Genomic DNA, 22,314 nt, shown 5'->3' with positions numbered 1-22,314 from the left:
CGATTCAAGCAATCCTTCGAGGCGTGCATCCTTCCTCCAGGTCCGACCGTTCTTGCGAGTTTAATTGAAGTTCTTTCCGCGAGGCAGCGCGAACAAAGTTTTCCGCCGAGCGTTAGAATTTTAACAAGTGAACTTCTTCAATTTCTCGATCCTCAGCGGCACGGAGGGGCACTCGAACACTCGGTTGGCTCGTAGCCGCTGTTTACCGACACTCAAACCCAACGAGATACTTGGGTGCACGTAGCAGAATGGAGAAATGACGTCGCGGAACGAAAAACCCGAGACGCGTCCTCTACACCGTGCTTCTTTCCTAGCCCGCGTCCTCTCTGATTCGCGTGGATGACTCTCCTTATTTGCTCGGACATCCGGATACCGAGCAGCTTTAAATCCGAGTCCGAGGGAACAACAGAGCGTGCAACTTTCGACTAACTTCATCCATGACCACGTTCCAACATAATCCACTTGGCAAGGGTCCCTGGAAATCTTTCGAAGAGACTGCTTAACGAAGTTGGGGTCGAGTTTGAACTTAGCTCGAGCAGCATAGCTTTCGATTGATCGGCTGTTCTATCATCGGACCCTTTGCCGTTGCCGTTTCTATGCCGTGCGTTGGACTAAGAGCAAGTCGAGTATCTCGTTTCCTTCACGATCGACCATGTTAACTATTGTTATTCGTTGAACGACGTTATCCTGCTCCTTTGCGATTGTCGGGGAAAAATAATTTAATACGGTAGCGGAATCGGAATATCTGAAATTGTGGAATGTTTCGATTCCGAAATGTCGAAATTCTGCATTTGCCATTAATCCTACGCTCGTAAAATTACGTATACACATTTGTTATTTCCGATAGCTTGCAAAATTTGGAAATTAAATTCGACGCATCGCTATTTATCATCCAGCCGCTACTCTACAAGTTCATTGCTCTAAAACTCGAGAATGGTCGTCGATATGCTCTACCAAAAGTTATTCTTTTCTCCCGGAAATATTAGTGAAAACGTTACCCATCCTTTCGGCATTGTCTAAGTGTTCACATAATGGTAACGTTTCTCATCTGGCAGCAAGAGCCTAATAAGGCTTGGAATATATTTTATCGGGGCAGTTAAACTATCCCGGATAATTGTGACCACATTTGGCCAGTGTTGGCCGTCGGCGATGGTCCGGGATCGTAAGCGCGTGGTCAGGCAAGAGCGGACAATTTCGTTGGCGAACTTGGCTTATCCACCTTTTACCCAGCGGTATTACAATTTTACAATTAAATTCCGCGCGTATGCAGGTTGTTTGATAAACGGTTCATCGGGCAGCGAGCCGACGAACTCTCTTCGTTTCTGTGGACGAGATAACGCGCTCAGACGGGATTTTGCTCGACTTCAATTTTCATTTCGCCAAAGTAACCGACGATTCCCTCTTCGTTCCTTCCCATCTAGTTTCCCGTCTTTCCTCTTCGTTCCACTCTTCTCCGCTTTATCCAACCGTTTACCGTGTTCCTCTCTCTTCGTCTGGTCTTTGTATTTCATCGATTTCAATCGGAATGCTTCTTCGCTCGCTTTACCGGGGTGCTAGTCCGCCAATTTGAATATATTAGGCGATTCATCTGAATTTAATAGAGGTGCATTAGACACCTAGGTAATAAAAGGCACGCGAGCGAGAGTCTCACGAGTGCCGGCTACACGACCAGCTTCTTACGAGTCGTATCGACCCATATCTTCTGGGTCGTCAACATGGTTTTCCTATATCCATGATTATATCCCGATATTCGTATATCTTCGCGCTAAACCTCCGTTATTTGCCAAACGAAGCATTTGCCACGAATCAGACGAGTATTTGAATCGTATTTATTAAAAGAGAAAAAACGGTTATACGTTTGCTGTGAAAAATATTTGTACATATCCTTATATTCCAATGAAGTGGATTTTATACGTTTGCAGATTTTATTTCCGTACTATAGAATTTTTGTAATCGCAGTGAAAGTACCGGCAAATCGTACGAAATTCGATATACTTCGTCCTAGCAAATACAGTACAATAGCGTAGAAAACATTTCCTGTAATCGCTGTATGGCTATGAATTTACAGTATATTTGGAAAAGTAGTTTGATTTTGATCGATTCCGAGTTAGTTTTTGTCGGTTATCTACTAGATAACTAGATAAAATATCTACTAGAAAACGAAGCTGTCTCCTTATCGCAGCAACTCTTTCGAATATTATTGTAGATTTTGGCCAGTGATTTATTGGAATGTAGGAAAGTTTGTTGGAATTTCGTATGGAATTTTCGATGGGATACACGAGCAGAATTCGATCGCGTAAACGCATTACCATCGTCGTAGTTTATACATACAGAGTTCGCACGTACATTGGTTCGTTGACTACTCTGTTAGCCTGCCGGGAATATCAGGATCGTCAGTTATGGTCACGCACGGCTCCAGAGAATATGAGGTGGTCGACGATTCGATTGACACACGCCGCTGCGCTCGTTGTACATGGATTAAACGCGGTTGATAATGTATACCTGTAATTTAGGCTCGTACGGTGGTTGCGCGAACGTCTTTATTACGGTTTCTATGCAACGTGATAATTTATTATGTGTACGCACCTAGAATTACCATACGCGATAACTTTCAGTTGGTTTAATCACAGACCAGTCGAAAGATAAACCTAATTTGCGATAGAATTTTGTATCGTATATATAAAACGTATCGAGGCTCCGGTAATTTTATTATCCTAGTGTCTCTTCTAACGTCATCGATTCAACCTAGGATGATATATTATAGCCTGTATAGTTATAGTAGATTGGCGAAATTAATTAATCGAAATAGTTGTGCGTGAATTTAATGAAATTCGCGAGCAGTTTAAATAATAATGCCATATCGTATTATAATTTAATGTGTTTATCGAACATAATAGAGCAAAATGAGTAATAAATTATGGAAAGTTCGCCAGACTACATGCTTTACTTATAGTCGTTTAAAGCTACTTAAAAGCTACGTGAAACACCAGCCCACTTTATTATTATTTTTATTTATTAAAATACTGGTTATTTGGTATTAAAGTTAACACTGATACACACACACAGAATTTCTAACATATCATTTTATATAAACGCATTCATTACCGATAACAATTCGTAATTATTTGAATTGTCATAAAATTATAAAATACATTTACGCGACGGTTAGAAAAACGAACAATCTGTGCGTTAACGATGCTGAAATTTCAAAGTCGCATTCGTGATGAGGATGACTGGGAGTTCAGCGACGCGATAGGTTCGTCCCTAGGTTGAAGAGTGTACGTGCCATCTTTAATGTGCCATCGAACACTTGTCACGCTTGTGACACGAGTTGAAAAGGGTAGGGCACGCGGGGTCTGAGTCGTAGGGGTCGATGAGAGCGAATTGCTCTTGTAATAAGTCATCGAGCGCAGCCACTAGAAGACAACCTCCTCGTCTTTTGCACGGTGTCCCTTCAGAGACTCCGCGAGTGGGAGGGATGATAGATCAAGCCACTTTACTTCCGGTCCCGGGATCCGAGGCTCACGTAGCCATCCAGTCGGTGCTCTTTCCTCTTCACTTAGAAACATTAGTCTAGCATGCGTGGTTTGTCGGATTATATCAGTCTGCGAGACCAGCATATGCTTCCGGTTACGTGCGAATGCACTCTGATCGTAATTCTTCGTTCTCTGTCCGCCAGAAAATTAGCCACGATGATGTATCGATGCGAACGAAGTACCGTGATCGATCGGGTTTTTGTTCGGTTCTATAGGGTGGTTTAAGATTATGGAACGTTAAAAGTATGAATATACGAATATCAAAAAATAAAATTTAATGGTATGTCGAATTCTGCGATGCTACGCCTACAGGAGTCCGCGAATGATTCTTTTAATCGGGAAATATAACGAAGGATAGATAATGCGACAGGGAATGTAATTGAATTGCGACGAAGATATAACAATTCTTTTAATACAATTAGCATGTAATAATTTTTTTAATTAGAAACGATTGAAATTTTATTTGAAAATATTTGTAAATATCGTTTGGCACGTATTCGTCGGATTAATCGCAATTTCTACGATATTAATGGTTCTGTTTGCAATGGAAATATCCCACGAAATATTTCATACGCATAGCTAAAAGTTTCTGCGAAATTGTTTTCATTTCAATATGTATTTTTTAGTTTCCAGCGATATATAGATCTCTATATCATTCTAAATTGTGCTACTGTCTGGAAACAGCGGCTCGGTTGTAACAGCGTGGATCCGCTAAACTACGAATTGCCTCGAGTGCTTACGCGTTTGTCTCTCCTCGTGCATTGTAACAGGCAACTGGATTTGCTGTTTTCGAATATTATTACGCGTGCTCTAGATTACGATGTCTTCCATTCTGTGCCGTACAATGCGGCGTTTTTCAACATATTCGTTAAAATTCTGTTTAAAAACCAACGATACGGTTCTTTTACAAATTACTCGCAATAATCGCAGCAGCGGTGGTAATAAAAATATTACGGAAAAACATGAGAGAATATTAACAGAGACCGTATACCACGAGACAGATTCGTTCCAGTCGTCTTTCGTAAGCATGCTAGCTTAACCACTTTAATCCTACAATATTTAGAGAGTGTGACGCTCTCAATCACGTTGTTTTCGTTTTAGCCTCGGTCCTGTTTGCCGGCACCCTGTCGCGAAACATCCTGTACATGCGTTGCATCATCAAAGGTACACTATAGAACCCCATTCTGCAGAGCTGTCCACGCGTGGTAATTCTGTTGTTACGGATGTTGAAACGCTGCCAATGCTTTGCACCCCGCTTTTCCAGCTGCGCGTTCTTTCCCGCTAAGCTGCACCAGCTTGGACAGTTTCCAGCTGATTCCTCGTGTCTGGCGCGAATTTCAACGTGGATTTTAGCCTGGCTGAGAAGTGCTTCTTGATGCTCAACGAGCACGTGCCAGCGGCTGACTTCCTCGCGTTCGATTAACGAGCCTCTACACGATCGGTCGCTCTCGAATTCGAGCGTGCATCGTGTTTAACGTCCTCGTGTCGGAACGTTTAACCCTCTCGAGAAGGATCAACGATCGATTATACGATTCCGTGATTCTTACGTTTATTTAAAATCTCCTTTGTTTCGTTCGACGAGCATTGAAATTGTCGTGGTAGCAGCGAATCGAAAGGATCGATTAATTGGAACGATTGTTCGAAAGCTTGGATAGGTTTATTTATTCATGCAGCCCTTGTTACGAACGTCATCGAACAGAATATAAGTTTAATTCCGTGTTCGACCTGGCTTTTTCGAATTGTTCTTGCAAAAGGATACTGATTGGTTATGATAACCGAGGCAACGAGCCCCGGAGCTCCGCGTACTTTATCTTCGCTCTATTATTGGACTTTTGATTTACGTAAAAGGAGGAACCGTATGAAATGAATCTCGAACGAGACACAGATTGAATTTATTCCGTTTGTTGGCAGCTTGTCTTCATAATCTATGTATGTTGTTTTAACAAGTTAATCCGTCGGCGCCCTTTTCGTTTCACGATGAATCGAATCGATCGTATCTTACAGGGCGAGTATTTCACTCTGCTGCGCTAATACTAAACACATAAATCATCAACTGTCGCGAAAAGCATTCGCTATCTGTGTCAGCCATCTACATCAAAGACAGCCCCGCGTTTCAGCTCAATCTCCGACGATCCCCGTTCCTCCACAATTATTCTCTCCTCTATTTCGCTATAACTTTCCATTAGGTCACTGCTATATAACGAAACCAATTTTCCTACGTATATCCAACGTCCTACTAATTTTCTTTTTATCTTAAGATTAAATTTATAGACATCGATAGAGTATAAACTTGCGATAAAAGAGTTTCTTAAGGTAACGAAATTTCGAGTTGCTTCCCTTAAAATTCTTGCCTTTTACGAAGCTCACGAGCTTTTCAACGACAGTGTGTATCACGCTTGACCGCTTTGATACAGCGACACACGAGAAGGTAGATAGAAATTGTCGAAGAAACAGGAACAGACGCGAAGATAGTGGCACACAGATCGTATGAAAACGGCACGTCCGTCCGATTATTGTTGCAGTTACGAAGCTGAGGGAGCACTGGGACGAAATGAACTCGAAAATGATGCAGAGGAAGTCGGAGTTGGACGCGATGCTCGGGGACAGTCAGCGATACGAGGCCAAAAGGAACGAGGTGGAGGTCTGGTTGGCGCGAATGGAAACTCGGCTGGAGAAAATGCGGGCCGTCGGGCACACTGCCGATGTTCTCGAGGCACAGCTCCGGGAACAAAAGGTACGCTGGCATTTTTCTCCCTTTCTTAACCGAGCTGCATTAACCCGTGCGCGGACAAACGACCTCTCGGGGTCGTCCTCTTTATCTCCTCTTTATCTCTCTCGTGTCAATGGCTGTGCAACAGACAGAAGGCAACCGGTTCTCCCGTTTGATCGCAGCAATTTGCGTTGATTGCGATTAGGAGACTGAACGAACGATCATCTGGGAATTCCGTGTTATTGGCAGCGGTAAATGGGCTCGGTGCGTGGTTTAAATCGCCGAGTGTTGATTGATAATTATGACGATCGATTTTAGTCGCGTTCTAATTTTGCATAATTATATCGAATAACCTAGAATTCAAAGATAATTCCTCCCATTGTGAAAATCGCTCCTCCGCAGTATATATTAGGTGTGTTATAGTTTGTATTGGTAAAAGACATCTCTCGGGTGCAGCATCTAATCGCGTTAAGTGTCCACGGGTCGATATTTTATCTCACCAGTTATCAAGGAAGGTATAGTTGTAATTGTTTCATTACGTAACTACGTATCTTTCGTTTAAATTAAATATAAGCGATATCATGTTTGTTAACGACAGTAGCTCGTGTCACGAAGTCAGTTAAAAAAAGATTAAACTGTAGATATGGAGGAAGGAAAGTCGCAGATAGTTAGAACGTGACGCTACTGTAACTATTCCTGTAACGTAACGATAATTTCGTGGATTTTAACGCGTTACGCTGTGGAGGTTGAAAGAATCGTTGATACATTAGGGTCGAGTGGCAAGCGTTTCAGACTCGACAAGTGTTTGAACTTGAACTCGATTTTCATTGAAACGCTCGCACAAATACGGGAGCGACGTAGCAATCTCGAGAGCAGCAGTGCATTTGAAGTTGTAATAAGAGAAAGGAAACAAGAAGTCACGGAGAACGAGCGTTCCTTAAAACAATACGCATGACGTTAGCGCAAAATGTTCCTCGTATTCTACCAGTTTATTCCATTTTACTAGATCTCTGCCCCCGAGCCTGCCATTCTCAGTATGCACCTATCCAACCGTAAGAACGCTCACCAGCTTCCGGATAGACCGGTGATACGAGGCTACTCTGCTATACGCGGTTACTTCCTCGAGTTTTAACATTCCGTACACCGACCGCTCTTACCTGCCGCTTAAAAAACAATAAAAACGAAAAAAGCTTCTTCTCAGATATTAAATTTCATCCGCCATCAAGACAGTTTGTACTAATCCCATAATCTAATTACGTACCATCAGAAAATTACGCAAATGATCGAATAAAGTTACCCGTATAATCTAACCGGCTTGCATTTTCTGCGATTGCTCCAATAAAGAGAGAGAGAGAGAGGGGGAGGGAGAAGAGGAGAGGAAAAAGGGAGAAAAAAGAAGTGGATATAAAAAGAAACGGTCGCGAGTATAATGGCTGGCTAGAAGCTTCGTTACAGGCCGCGACCGCGATTAAAGAGAGCGAACGGATCGGTATTCATCCCAGCAGCTACTAACCTCTTTTTAGCAACGATCTGCTTTGTGTATCAGAATAACGCGACTCGTGGAGGGAAAAATGGCCGAGCAGTGCGCACGAGAGATAGACGAAAGAACGGTCAAACTCACACTCAACGCGAGATCGTGCCACGGCGTAGTACGTCACGCGGCCAGAACTCTGTTTACGTTCAAAAGAGCCGAATGGGCTATTCATGGAATAATTTATTTCGTCGAGCAACGCCGATATATTTGGTATTTAGGGATCGCCTTGATTCTAACGGCAATAGCCCCGCCTCGTTTGTTGTCACTCTCGATCGTTGTCCTTTTCTACGCGTCCTTAACGACCGGCGGTATCATCGAACGTAAGCATTCTGCGTTCATTCGGTTACGACGCGCGAATCACGAAGGACGTACTACGTCGTATCGTTGAGAAAGTAATATTCTTCTAATTTCGTAATTCAAAAACTTCCCTTCCGAATATGGTGAGTGTTTAACAAGACGATACTTGAGAAACATCGAGACCGTTTATTCGATTGCTGTAACGATTCGTCGCGAGAGTTTTCACGGTTTTACGAAGTCCTAAGCTAACACTTCAGCCTTGTTTGATAGAACTTGATTCCGGTGTATGTTTCGTTTGCAAAGGTTCGCTTTCCGGTGTCTACCACTGGCCAGATTCTTCCTCCCTCTTGGTACTTGCAATCGTAATTGATTAATTGATCCGTTTGTCGTTCGATTACATTTTTACGTCTCGTTTGTCGGTTCATCTCGTTCTAAAATAGTTTCAATTTTCCTCTAATGGCAAAGTCCTTTCGATGGAAACGTTTCCTTTGAAATTAAAATGCAAGAAAATTTGTCGGGCGAACGCGATGAATAAGAACGCGTTTTTTTTTGGTTCGTCGGCTTAATCTGGATTGTCGTAAGTTTTCTCGACGCGAATCGGTCGCCGGCCGACCAAATAAAGTTTCCACGGCACGGGATGCCACCATGAAAGATGAAAGCCGGGCCTCCCTCTCTAGGAAGATTTAACTTTCGCGAGTTATCGAGGGACGCGACTTTCGAGTCTGAAGCGGAGCCGCTCGCGATATAAGTTTACCGCCTCCACGGTGACCTGTCCGCCTCATTTTATTTCGACGCTGTTCGTGCTTGCAGTCGTTCCACGCGGAGCTCCACCAGTACAAGCATCAGATCGAACAGTTCAATCAGCTGACGCAGAAGCTGATAGCCGTTTATCAGGAGGACGACACGACTCGCGTGAAAAAGATGACGGAGACTATCAATCAGAGATACAACAACCTCAACACCAGGTATGCCTCGATTATAGTTTTATTCGCGTTATCTTAGTATCGTGGAAAATTGTCAAATAGAAATTTCTAATGTTAAAGTCGTCAGTGTGTGATTTGAAAATGCTCGATTCGACTCGATTTATTTAAACGTTTCGAACGTAGATTTATTTGAACGTAGTTGACAGAATTTTTATGGTAGAAGTTATTCTTTCGCAATTTCGTTCTTGCGTTTGCCATTGAAGCGAATTCGGTCGTTTCGAACAGACCGTGCCTGAATCGTGACGAAAGACTATATCTATTAAATCCTTCTTAGTATCATCAATCGAGGAAAACTGCTTCATTCCGCGATGAACTCCCTCCACAACTTCGACCGGTCCCTGGACAAGTTCTTGGCTTGGTTGAGCGAAGCTGAGTCCTCGATGGAGGGATTGGAAGCGGAGGCCGATCGACTTGGCGGACGACGAGACCAGGGTGCGCTCAGACGACCGCAACATCAGCTTAAGGTAAGTCCCATTTTTGCTTGTACGTACTCGCCAATCGCGAGTTCTTATCGGCTAGGCTTTTGTTACGTATCGCGATTGTTCTTGATAGCCGGAACACAGCAATCTCGTACTTTAAGAAGAAATCTTATCGCCGTTGATGTTTCCGGCGAAAAATCACGTAAAGATTTCAATTTTTCCAATCCATATTTTTATTTGGCTAAAATAATTAGTCGCGAGTTTAATACTGTAACAAATACAAAATTAAATTTAAAATTATGGTTCATATAGTCTAGAAAGCTTAAAATTGCTTCGTAATTGAAAAGGCATTATACATACTAAACTCGATAATCATATTTTCGAGAAGTAAATCGCGACAATGGCGAAGTCGAGAAAACTGGCCATCCCTTGCACGTAGAAATATTCCACGCGATTTCGCACAAATCAACGCGTTTCGAATGTAAACGGGATCGACGTAATTCAAGTCTGGTTAGGTCGTAACATTCCTCGAGACGTTATAACGGTGGTGGTCAAGACGGGAAACCAGATCTGTATAGGTCACGTATTGACTCGAGAAGGTTTTACGGCTTCGATTGATTGCCATAAAAGTGTGTCGGACGTAGCAGGCCGTGTATCGGTATACCCATTAAAAGGAAGACGCTCGATATCGGATATCGGTGTAACGCGGTAGCGGCCCATCAGCTTCTGTGCGAAAGCTTCTTCTGGTTTTGCGTTCTGTTCTCCTCAGACGCTGACATTTCAGAAGAAAAAGCAAAAATCGTAAGAATTTTCTTTCAAGAGTTATTACTTTATCGAACGATTACCGATATTTTAAAGTAAATACGCGACGCACCTAGGCACATTGCGTTTCAGAAAGTCCGTTTTTCATAATGTACTACGAACTACTTCTCTAAACAATTAGCATTCCCTGTGCTAACTGAACTTCTCAGTAATGCGCGGACGAGAAAACTTTGCCTCTCTACATACAACGTAGTTTGCAGTAGAATGAAATTGTAACGAACTCTGCTCGCGCATATTCCCCGACCTCAAAAACAGTAGTCACACAATCTAATCTTACTCGAAAGCGATTAAGATTAGCGCTTAAAATTAGTACAAGTATAGAGAAGAATATTAGAATGAAAAGGAGAAAAAGTTACAGAGAGTGACATTGGTTAGGATGATCAAAGTTAGTCATAGTGTTATGAATTTAAAAAATCGCAGATTCGAATCCCTACAGCCCGGAAAAAGATTCTCCGCCTTCCGACGATATGCATTCAAACGAGTTACACTGTCTCTTCTGTTCGATTACAGGTTATCGATAATCGAGAAATCTAAACGACAAACGATGTAAGCGCCGAAATTAAGAAATTTAAATTATTTTCCAGAATAGAATCGCATTGTGCACAAGCACGAAATAAATACTGTAAATCCTGAAATATTTTATCTTAGATTCTAAGATACTCGGAACGTAGAGTGAAATTCTACGCGAATAGCTTTGGTCTATGTTAGAAATTTTTATTTCTGGAATATTACATCGTTTCCCACTTAAACTGTTTGATCGCGGATGGAGATAGAACGAGGTCGAAATGTAAGACGCAAAGGTCGGGGTAAAAATGTGCGTCATTAAGGAAATCTATAGGAAGCAGGTTACGACGAATGGACTTTCTCGTCGTAACCTGCTTCCTATACGAATCGTCGCGATAATCGCAATGAGAATCCTCCCCCGTCGAATACGTGTGTTTACAATTCCGTGGAACCGATGGACCATTCGCAGAATCAAATTGATATTGTAGCGTACGCGGTACGGCCTATTGCTCCATTTCGATCAAATTAATCTATAATCGTCCTCGCGTAACGAACAAACGGCACACGATTCCGGGAAATTAGCTTATAATATTGTTTGACTGTTAACATCGGGACATTCTTTACTCTGCCTGCTTTGTTCGATGCTTTTTCTTCTCTCATCTCGTCGACTGTTGGTTTGTTTTATCGAAAAGAGGCCAATTTTGGGCGTTTGAGGATCGATCGCATTGCATTTCATAGGCAAACTCGTACATTTTATATGACAATGTCGCATTCAGTTTGGAATTACGTAATGAAAGGTTTATTCATTTCCGCTTTATGCATTTTTCTTAGCATAATGTTTAGATTGATCGACTTTTTACGTTATTCGTAAAAACATGTACTCTTGGTTTATCATTATTATGTATATAGTTTTAATCTTTCGTTTCTCTGTGTCGAAGAGTTTCAAATAGGTCGAAATGTATTAATTCCAGTTTATCTTTGTACACGAATGAAGTTATTGTTCTAAAATATTCGCGGCATTTATCAATGTCTCTCAATAATTTTCACTATATTCAGGCTGTGGTTGTGTTTAAAATTATCGATGCCAAATGAACAGGGACGGTATAAATTTTCGACGACGAAAGTCCAGTCGCACGGTTGCGCGACCGCGTGTCCGCGAAATGTAATTTCCATGCACCTCATCGGCGAACAGACGACGGCATTGATTATTCGATAAACAGTTGGATAACTGATTGGAATCAATCACTCGATAAATCCCGAGTATCGGGGACGAAAGGAAAATCGCCTCTGCGGCTTCCACGCTGTCCGACCGCTTGTCCAATAATAGCGATCATTGAAAATCAATGTTATTTGCCGTGCAACCTGATTATATCTACGCGCCGCAATGCGCAATAACAATTAGCCGGATCTATTTCAATTACAATTTCTCTCTTTTGCCGCACGCTGCTTCGACGATTTCGTTTCGATTTCGATTTCGCTCAGATTCCGTTTCGATTTCGTTCCGCTTTCGTTTCGCGGCTATTTTTGTTTTGGCGTCTGCGATTTTTCATTGGGCTCGAATTTTAAAAGCAAACACCGCGCGTAATTCCTATTTACCAATGCCCAGTGTTCGCGTTTCACTTTATCTCTTTCCATTCGTATCTCTCGCGTGACAATTTATCGAACTCGTTTGGCCGTGTTTAATGTTCTTGAAAAGCGTAATGCTGGTCGGCTCAGTCGAACCGGAAAATAGTATGCCTATGCGCGCACCGCTCGTAATTAAGTGTTGCAGTTGGTGCTCGCTGAAAGCTCCAAAGCTGCGCGTTGTCCCTTTATCGCCAATCGTCTCGGTTCACGTGGGATTTATACATCTTTCGATCAATTTAACGTGGAACTGTGTGTCGAACGAGCCATGCTCGAATCATCGCAGCACGCCGGGTTTGTTAATTTCATCGATGCAGCGTAAAATGTTGCGGTCGTGCAAACGTATCCCGTTCCACGGCGCTGCTACGTCGATTGCAAATAGGAATTAATTTCGAACGCTGCTCGGTGAGCTTCTCGAGATGTACATCCAGATGCGGTGTTACGCCGCCACGGATTCAAATCGACGGATGCATCCATGCTCGTCGTCGATCGCGCTCTCTGGATCAATTATCCTTAGTTGCTACAGACTCGCAGAGATGGTTTCGAGTTGCCTGCAATTAGTTTCGTTCATCCTGTACCGTAGAAATATCGAAAGAATAATTGTCGAACGTTAATGCTATTTAGTGCACGCGAGCAATCGACCGAGTTCTCCGGTTTTCACAAATGCACGCGGAACAGGGCGTGGGCCAGAAATTACATCCCGGTGACTAATGCCGCCTGGACAGCTGCTTCCACTCGTTAAACCTCGAGGTAGGTAGGAGCCGCGTTATCGATTGGCATTCGTAATAAAAACGTGGCAACGAAACTTGGCTCCGTACGTCGCGTCAAATCCACCCTTTGCCTCGTTATCCATCTTGGTTTTACTTTCACCTCTTCAACCAAACGTTTCTTAACCTTCGAAAAGTTACTCTACAATTTCCATCGATCCAACGGCAGTCGATTCTTAAAGTTTCGAATTGTCGAATTTCGTAGGAACAGAAGGTTGAAAAGGTTTCGATTTACTGGAAACGCGCGTACGTTCCAACTAACGTACACTTGCAACGGGATCGCGGTATTATCGATGTATCGTAGACAACGCAGACTATACTATCGTACAGTTGGCAACGCCAAGAAACAATGTAATTCCGCAGGCAAAGTTCACGGTTGTCGTCGCGATGCTACTAATGACTCACCGACCCGGTTCGACCGGAACGTAACTCATGCATGCATAGCGTCTCCGTCTTTCGAGAGCACATCCGGAGGAATTCCTAATACCTTCGTCCATGCTGCACCACGCTCCCGTGTGCATGAATTGCGATTTGTCGGGCACGAGTTATGGCCGTCCGATATTGGATCGCGGCTAGAATTACTTGGAATCGAAACGGGACGTTTCATGGGTAGCCCATGGGACTGGCAAATAAATACGTTCAAGAAGATCGAGATTCTTTTACGATATTAATATTTACGCTTGGAAAAGCTGGTACCTCGGGGATCCGGGGAAAAACTCGATTGATGTTTGATGGTGACTTTTTCCTTTTTGCCGGGAAACGTATCGGTTCCATTTGTTTTTTCTCGATTTCTCGAAGATAGGATAACGTTTGATATATACAGCGTCTACAAGAAGTATTTGCACATAATCTTACTTTGCAAGCAAACATTTCTTTTTTTCATCAGTTTCTACATTTCATAAAGAAGCTACTAAGCGATATGTCGTATAATATACTTGGATCTGATGAACTAATTTGCAAATGGAATAATAAATACTATGGCGTATAAATGTTTTCTGTAGCCAGTGTTAGTCTGGATAACGACAGAGCGAAAGAAAGATCATCCAGAAAGATTATACTTCAATCATGGTAAAACATGAAAGCTCAACAAGGACTTACCTTCTCGTCAAAGGATTTTCTAAAGGCGACGTGTTAAAAAAGAATTAAAAAAGACACTAAAACACCTCGATTCTAGGAAGTCTATTAGAATGTAAAATTATTCTACTTATGGCAGCAGAGAATCGAGCACAAAATCTCGTTCCATGGAAGTTCCATCGGTTTCGTATTCGCAGTTTAAAATCTTCTCCTATGAAAAATCACATCTGCAAGTATTTTCAACGATAGCACGGAGAGCTTCTCGCGTCTTTAAAATTCTCCAAGGTTCGCCTACGTTTCCGTTGGATTCGAAAACCACGAGAGGCAAGTAGGTCACGAATTTCCAATGAAGCTTCGCAACGCGGTGGCGCGTCGCCCAAGGTTGCTTTTAGGCTTCTTGTCATTTTGCGCCGTGGCTGGAGTTCGATGGCTTTACGAACCGTTTACACGGAAAGTAGGGTTCATCGATCGAGGAGAAACGCCACGGGAGTCGCTTACGTGACCTGAACTTTCGTTTCGCCCCCCTGTGTCGGACAAAGAGGCCTGTCCCTTTTCTCATATTCATGGTAAACATACCGTACAGGCTGGTTCGTTAAATCAAGCCTAGCGTGGCTAATTCGCTTTAACGCAATTTCACCTGGTTTTATTTTTTCAACGTGCCACGCGACCAACCCCCAGCCTATTCAGGGATGCGCTTGCTTCTTCATACGGCGACACCCTTGCCTGCACAAATGGGATGTACAAAATTGCAGTCGACTAGAGGCAACGAATTTCACTCGCGTCCGTCCACGGGGTTGTGACAACGTAACCGGACTTTCTATTCGGTCAATTTGCCCCTTTCGTTGCGTGTTAAAGCGTTCAATGCCGAATCGCGACTGAAAATGGGATGGGGATTGGGTTCTGCTAGAATTGACATCGATAAAGGCAGAATGTCATAGAATGACACGTTGAAAGCGCATTGTGCGTATACCTCGACCTTGCGACTGCAGGGTTAATATTAATATAACAATGGGAGCATTCTCGCGGAAAAAAGCTTGCTCTTAGTAAATACCACAGGTTCGTGGCGGTCCAGCGAAACCCGGGACGCGCTTTTAATGCCGAGCATTTAGTATGTGTTCCGGTGATGTAAGACCTTCCTGCATTACGTCTTCTGTCTAGAACCTCTAGCCACGACGAGAGTGTGTGTGATCTCTCAGTGTTATTTCGCAGCGTAGAATTCATTGCCGTTGGAGGTATTCGCGTTTTCGACAAACGTTATTGCAGTCATCGTTGTGCATAAATATTCGTAACTCTGTTTTATCGGTATAAGCGAGAAAATCCAACGTCGTTAAATTCTGTATGTTGAAAGAACCAGTAGTCTCGCGTATTCGTGCGAACAATTTGAAAATAGAATTTTGTAGGACGGGATTCCGTGTATAAGGCAGACGCACACAGCGACAGGAGAATGGGAAAAGTTGCGGACTTTTTCTCGGGGGTGCGAAGGTCATGATAAAGCGAAAGAATCGGTTGGCTACTTTCCCTTTCTCTCCCACAGGCGAAACGCAGCCGAAGGATCGATAGAGGAACGCCTTCGCGGCGTGAACGACCGCGCCGACGATGATATTCTTCGCTCCTAATAGTCGTTGTTCCATTATAACGCCGAATACTTTTCGCGACTCACCGGCCAGAGAAGAGGAAAAGAGGTTGGTGCTTTTTATGCGTGGCGCATCCGGCGAGTTTCTGCGTCTCGCGACCAAAAGGACACCGTATAACGGAAATTTATAAGTGGAAGCGAGCGCTGGCGCACACACGGCCACGAATCGCGCTACTAAATCACGACGCCAAGTTTTTTCTTCTCTGGCAACAGAAATTATATCTAAAAGGGAAGGCTACGCTCGGTCTATCGCGGGGAAAAAAGCCGGGCTCTTCCCAGTTCCTTGTTTTGCATAATCGCGAAACTCGTATGCGCTTCTTGGTCGCGGTACCTCTTTTATATTTTTCTCTCCGCTTCAACAACCGTCCGTTCGGTAAACTTCGTTAGCCTTTCAACGAAGGCGCATTAAGAATCGCTCTCTTTCTCTCTCTCTTTGCTTCTCTTGGCTGGTAATTTTTAAAATCGCTGCAGCACGGCAAAGTGCATTTAACGAACTCCACCCTCGTGGCTGCCGTCCGAGCAGAAAGGAAACGTTTTCAACGAGTTTATCAGGCGACAGTCTCGCGTTCGTGGGTCGCAGCGGTGAATTAATGTTTCGAATTTACCGTTTGATCGTTGCATGTTCACCGTGTAATCGCTCAGCGAATAACGACCGCTTAGGGTGACTGTTCACTGGCCCGGTCGTTTTTTCTTCCCTTCGCGGACCTGCGAGTTACACAGCTTCGCCGTGTGTTGATACGTTGATTTCTCGCGATACATTGCTGTTAACAACTTCGCTTATCTTCGTCGATTTTCTAGGAGCTTTATCAAAGTCGATTTCGTTCGGCGAGTTTTCGTCTCTGAAAGAAGCAGCGGGTGGGCGAAACTGAAAAGCGCCATGGCGAAAATGAAAGGCGGAAGTCGTAAAGGGCACGGAGAGGGTGGGTGACGAAAGAGGTCGGGAAAGAATCTCGTAAAATACGGATATAAAAGCAACGGGTACGGGCAGGCAGGCTCCTAGCAAGTTTCTCCATTAAGGGGTAAAATTCGAGAGGCGGGTGTTTCTCGTTCGACAACGGTCACATCTTCACCCTTACACCACCCCCTCGAGCGACCATGATAAATGGAACGCCGTGAAGTCGAGGCGTTAAACGCATCGCTACGAGAATTCCTTTTTCCGTGTTTTAATTGCTTTAGCATCGAGCGTACTTTCAATTGGAAAATTTTGTTGGAATCTCCCCCCCGCCCCCATGTTTTATAGTTCAATTGGCAAAATTCCAGCTGAATATTTCATGGTTAAAATTCCATCAAATTTTTTAGCATTTTCTTCTACGTATTTTTTTTACGTTGTGTTTCATATATTGTTCTGTCGAAAAAAATATACATCTTTGTACATTTTCGGGAAACGAAGCTTTTCGCGAATCACATTTTCATCATGCTCCGTATTCTCGTTATTATCTGTCTCTGTCCGTCTTCGTATCGTTTCTCCATCCTCCTACAACTTAGATGATACGTGCGATTTAACGAGAAAGGGGTTGTTCGCGATCGAAACGGTACGCGCATGCGCTCTCGGCTTCTTCAGAGGGCGGTAGCCGACAATGTTCGTAGAATTACAAGGTCGGTAACGCAGGAGGGATGTTTTCCTCCCGGAAGGGTAGTTTTCTCGAATTCCGGTTACCGACTTTGGGTGCCGATGTTATCAGCCGGTTCCTCGATGGAGAATTGCTGTTCCGTAGCAGAATACATTCGATTTTCTAGCGTTTCTGCCTAAGATCTTAACCACCAGTCGATACCGAAAGCGACTGGAAATATTTTGCAGGTTTCTGTTGCGTTTTGTTATTTTTTGCTTACCCTGCGCTAATATACTAAAAAGTCTCGTTATCTATCTAAGATCATCGATTCGTATCGTCTACTGCAAACCTTACAAAACTGGAATTATCGAAATATTCTTTTTACATTTAAGCTTTGTTAATCTTTGTTTTCTAAATTTTAAATGCTTTACGTTTTCCTATTATTATTTCCAATGAATTTTGGAAACATTCGCGCTGCCGTTTCAATTTTTGTTCGTCGGTAGAACAAATCGTAAAGAAGGATTTCGAGTTAGCTTTTTTCAAAAGTCAGAGGGAAGTCAGTTGAAGGAAATGTTGGATTTTGACAACGCCGGTTTAGTCTATCGACCGTATCGAGCAAGAATCCATAAAGGACGGAAAAAGGCGACGATTTATGGTTGCTCGAGATTGGATCGATTCACTGACAGTCTCAATATTGTCGCTTTTGTGCGACGCTGTGTCATCTTCATTGTTTCGAAAAAAAACCAATCTCGCGTTAATTCCGGAATTCGCGGCAGGCAATAACTTCAGTTATCGGCGATAAATCATCAATTGGACGAACCGCTTTTCCGTTCCCTGTAACAGATACCATCACGACAAATATTTCATTCTTGAATTTCATCTGTTTAAGCAAAAAGTGGCTGGTCTCATTAGAGCGCGAGCGACGTGCCTGCCAATTTATCAAACCTTTTTTCGCTTCACAGTTTTAAATTTCAGATGTTTATCTTTTTTGCCCCCTCTAAAAACTATCGTTGTTTTTCTTTCTTTTCTTCTTTGTAATAAACAAAAATATATCGCAGTTTTGTTTTCACAGCTGTCGCAACGCGTGCGACGTTTTATCTTTTTGGGCGCAAATCCGTATTACGCATTTGTCATTTTTGTTAGCGGAATTTCTCGCCATCCTTTGTATTTTCATTTTCCTACGATTTTTTTTCTAATTGTTATTTACATGGAGTTCACGCTGTCGCAGAGATCGTTGAGACAACAAGGTTGCAAAGTTTTTGAAAACTTAACGGGAGACTAATTAAAATTAATCAATGGGAACGTTGATAGCGACGAAAATCAGTTAACGAAATTAAAAAGAAAAAATGAATTAATGTTTATATTAAAACGATCTCGAGAAAGAGAGAAAGTAATTCAGCGACCGAGAAATAAAAAGGAAAAAGATCGCGGTTATGGAAGTTAAAAGTTTGTCGCGGTATGGCAAGTAGATAATTCATGGCGCAAAGTCAGCAGTGCACGTATGAATACATCTCGGAACTTGCGAGCGTCCGTTTAAATTTATACCCAGGAAAATTAGTTTTGTTGAATCTAGCAAGCTAGCAATCATGGCTTGTAAAAGCAACGTTTATTTGCTCTAATTGCTTATGTAATTACGTCGTGGAGAAAGCGCTTTTAATCGGAACACTTCGCGACCGCGGCAAATTACATCGGTAATTAGACAGTCATTCGTAAATCGCTCGTTCGCTAAATGTATTTTCTTTCTTTCTTCCTGTTTTTTTTTTTTTTTACTAAATCTATCTTTTATTGGTAAAAAAAATAAATAAATAAATAAAAAAGGAGAGAAAAGCGAAACCTTGATCGTCCTTTGTATGACGCAAGTGTCATTGAAGCAATGTACGTTAATTATGCGTAATGTTACGAATTTCACGAAACCAATATACATAGTTGCGTAACTTGCACAACCCAGATTACGGAGGCAACAATTTTATATCCGAATCTACTGAAAATTTTAACGTAATCCTAAAAGTATATTACGACGATGTAACGTAGTTTGGATTGAAATTTTCGTATTTTATAAACCCTTGATCGTATTAAAACATCAAATATCCAGCTTTCCCTTTTTCGATTTCGCGTGTGGTGCTTCTGCCCTGTAATTCGTTTGGTTCGAACATTTAATTGAAAAAAGATATTGTTTAATCTTCTGCCAAATTATGTTATTCTCTATGGTATGACCTGCATTCGGAAGCCGCACTGATCAATTCTATATAAATTGGAAAGCGTAAAACAACGATTACCATTATTTGTGGCATATTGTCGCGATAGGCGAACTTAAGCAAGTAAGTCGTTGGTTCCTCGAGATTTAAACGTTAATCACGTAACTCTGATGTAATTGAGAAATTTGTAAAAAATAGTATTAATAATTTTGATTCTTGAGCAGTTCGCACAACGCAACGTTCCGATCGATCGTTCGTTGACACAGTAGAATTTACACTGTCGTCGAGTGTCTGCTTTTCTTTCGGATCTGTCGGTGACTCGACGGATGTACTAGTTTGTAGTTCTGTTACCAAAGGATCTGGGTTGGACGGACAAACTAGCGAGAATATCTGAGATAACATTGCGAGCAAATGTCACCGCCTGCCGATTCACCCAAAAGGCTCGCAGACTTTACAGTACCGTACTCGCAACGAGTACACGGCTACACGCGGGGTGAGTCGCTCGGAACGAGCGTGGAAAACCATTACAACCGCGTCTGTATTTTCACAATTTTCCCAGTAATGGCCATTCAGGAGAAGCGCGGCTTTTTAAAACCACGATTGCCGTGTTTGAATTAAAAATACGCAATAAAAGAAATGCACTCGGCCGCGTTCCGCGACATTCACCCCCTTTTACCACGGCATCGTCCTTTTCCATTTTTCGGCACGGTTAATTAACGGACGATGCCTGGAATTTTCCATTGTCATACTCCTTTTCCTCCTTTCATTGATCGTTTTGGAATCGTTGCTCGATATAATCCATACACCTGTACCTATTAGAGTTATCCTATTTTTTGGAATTTTTTACTTTTTACGTCCTACCTGTAGTTACGTTTCTTCTAAAAGCGAAAGAGATTTTCAATGAATTTTTAGAATATTCTCATGTTTGTTATTTTCTTCAGAATAATTCAAGATTCAAAGGATGCATATCTTCGTCACGTACTTTAACCCTTGAAAACATCGTCTCTTAGATTCATAATTAATTATTTAATAACCGTATATCCTGCCACGATACGTTTTCCGGATATTTTCTATCGGATAGTTTGTAACAGTAAATTGAGAACGGTATGTTCCGAACGATAACAGCGAACTGACACGTTATTACTACCTGTGCTCCACCATTTCGCCATTTTAGTATATCGCTTACGTTTTCAACGCTGTCTCTATATTACTTTCGTTCTTATTTCGTCCTACCTGATAAACATATCACGTAGCGACACTTTGGTACTTTCGATCGATTCATTTCGTACATTTTCGTGCAACGCGAGACAATGGTACGGACGATATCAGCCCGTATGTCCGCGGCAACAGCTCTTTGTACAGCCGTCCCAAAACGGGAACAAAGCAGCCTCGCTAAACCGTCGGATAACAGTTCCACAAACTCATGCAAAAAAAAAAAAAAAAAAGAACTTAGTTACCAGAAAAGGAGTACGTACAAAGCGCGCGCAAGCCCTCTACGATTTTCCAACTATCCCTTCTTTTGTACTAATTGAAACGTATCATCCGACGCACAATGGTTATCGCGTCGTTCTTATTCAAACTGCTATCGCAACGAATAAAAGAGCCGCGGTACAGGGCCCGAATGTTCGTTTGAACAAATTTTTTTCAAACGAACGACTACCTGAATTACCAACCACGCTGTTCGCGTACGAACGTCGCGCGCACGAAATTCGACATTTTCATTTCTCTCCTCTCACAAAGATAGTTTCTTTGCTTTTTTGACCAGAAATAATTAGTGCCGGGTGCTCGACCCTCTGTTATAAGGGTGATATTTTTGGTCTCTCTCCAAAAGTCCCGACGGTGTAAGAGCATCATCATCAGCGTGGTCTGGTTGTTCTCTCGGGCCAGGTAATAGCGAGTCGAAACGAGGGATTCCGCGCAAAGAATTTTTTCCCTCTGCCACCCCGTTACCCTCCTTTTGCGCTTTTTCTGTCTCTCGTCGTTTTCGGTTTAGTTGGTGCGAAACGGTCGAATGAAATTAAGAAAGAAAAAAGGAAAGAAGGGAAAGGAAAGAAGGTAGAGAAGAAGAGGCGGCGTAGAGAAATAGAAAACGGGAGAAGTTGAGAAAGGGCAAGGGAAGAAACACGATTGCGTTCACAGGGGAGGGAAACCTTTGGCGCGAGAAACAGGTCGGCCGCGTTCTTTTGAAACGTCGACATTTTCGATTCCCCCGGCGATTCTCGCGGCTAGGACATCCCAAGAAGATAAGGAATTCCGGAAAAATCGCGGGTCCCGTCTGAATATGGACGTTGACGCGTCCCCGGGGATAATCCTGCTGTACTTCTTTCTCGAGCAACCTCGCTTCTTCGCTTCTTTTTACGCGTTTCCAAACACTGAATACAGATTCGACGTTTGCAACGACGTAAGAGTTCGATGTAACCTCCGATGGACGCGTAAATATCGTTTTGTCTCGGGCTCTTTTCCCTCTATTCTTTGTCCTCGTTTGTTATTCAACGCGGGAAATGGGATTACTACAGTTGGAAGAGCGGGCAACCGAGAGAAGGAGTTTGTAGGGCGGAAAATATTAGCGTCGGAAAGCGGTGACTGGACTACTGGGAATTACGTGCAAAACGGACTGAAACTTGGTGACGCACTTTCGAAACTCCGTTCATTTACGACGTCCAGCTG

At 42.7% G+C, this 22,314-nt stretch overlaps 1 protein-coding gene across 7 annotated transcripts in view; it reads left to right on the top strand.

The window, feature by feature from the left end:
- LOC117155449 (dystrophin, isoforms A/C/F/G/H) overlaps window positions 1-22,314 on the top strand; it is a 437,811-nt gene that overhangs the window by 130,753 nt on the left and 284,744 nt on the right. For all 7 annotated transcript variants that reach the window (XM_033331460.2, XM_033331413.2, XM_033331467.2 and 4 more), the window contains 3 exons: window positions 6,059-6,270; window positions 8,888-9,042; window positions 9,335-9,524. In XM_033331460.2, coding sequence (XP_033187351.2) covers window positions 6,059-6,270; window positions 8,888-9,042; window positions 9,335-9,524 — 557 coding nt within the window. The remainder of the gene's footprint in view (window positions 1-6,058; window positions 6,271-8,887; window positions 9,043-9,334; window positions 9,525-22,314) is intronic.

This window comes from Bombus vancouverensis, chromosome 7 (genome assembly GCF_051014615.1).
Source record: "Bombus vancouverensis nearcticus chromosome 7, iyBomVanc1_principal, whole genome shotgun sequence".
Classification (NCBI taxonomy): domain Eukaryota; kingdom Metazoa; phylum Arthropoda; class Insecta; order Hymenoptera; family Apidae; genus Bombus; species Bombus vancouverensis.
Note: the sequence above shows the minus strand (reverse complement) of the source record. Positions and strands in the feature narration are given on the sequence as shown.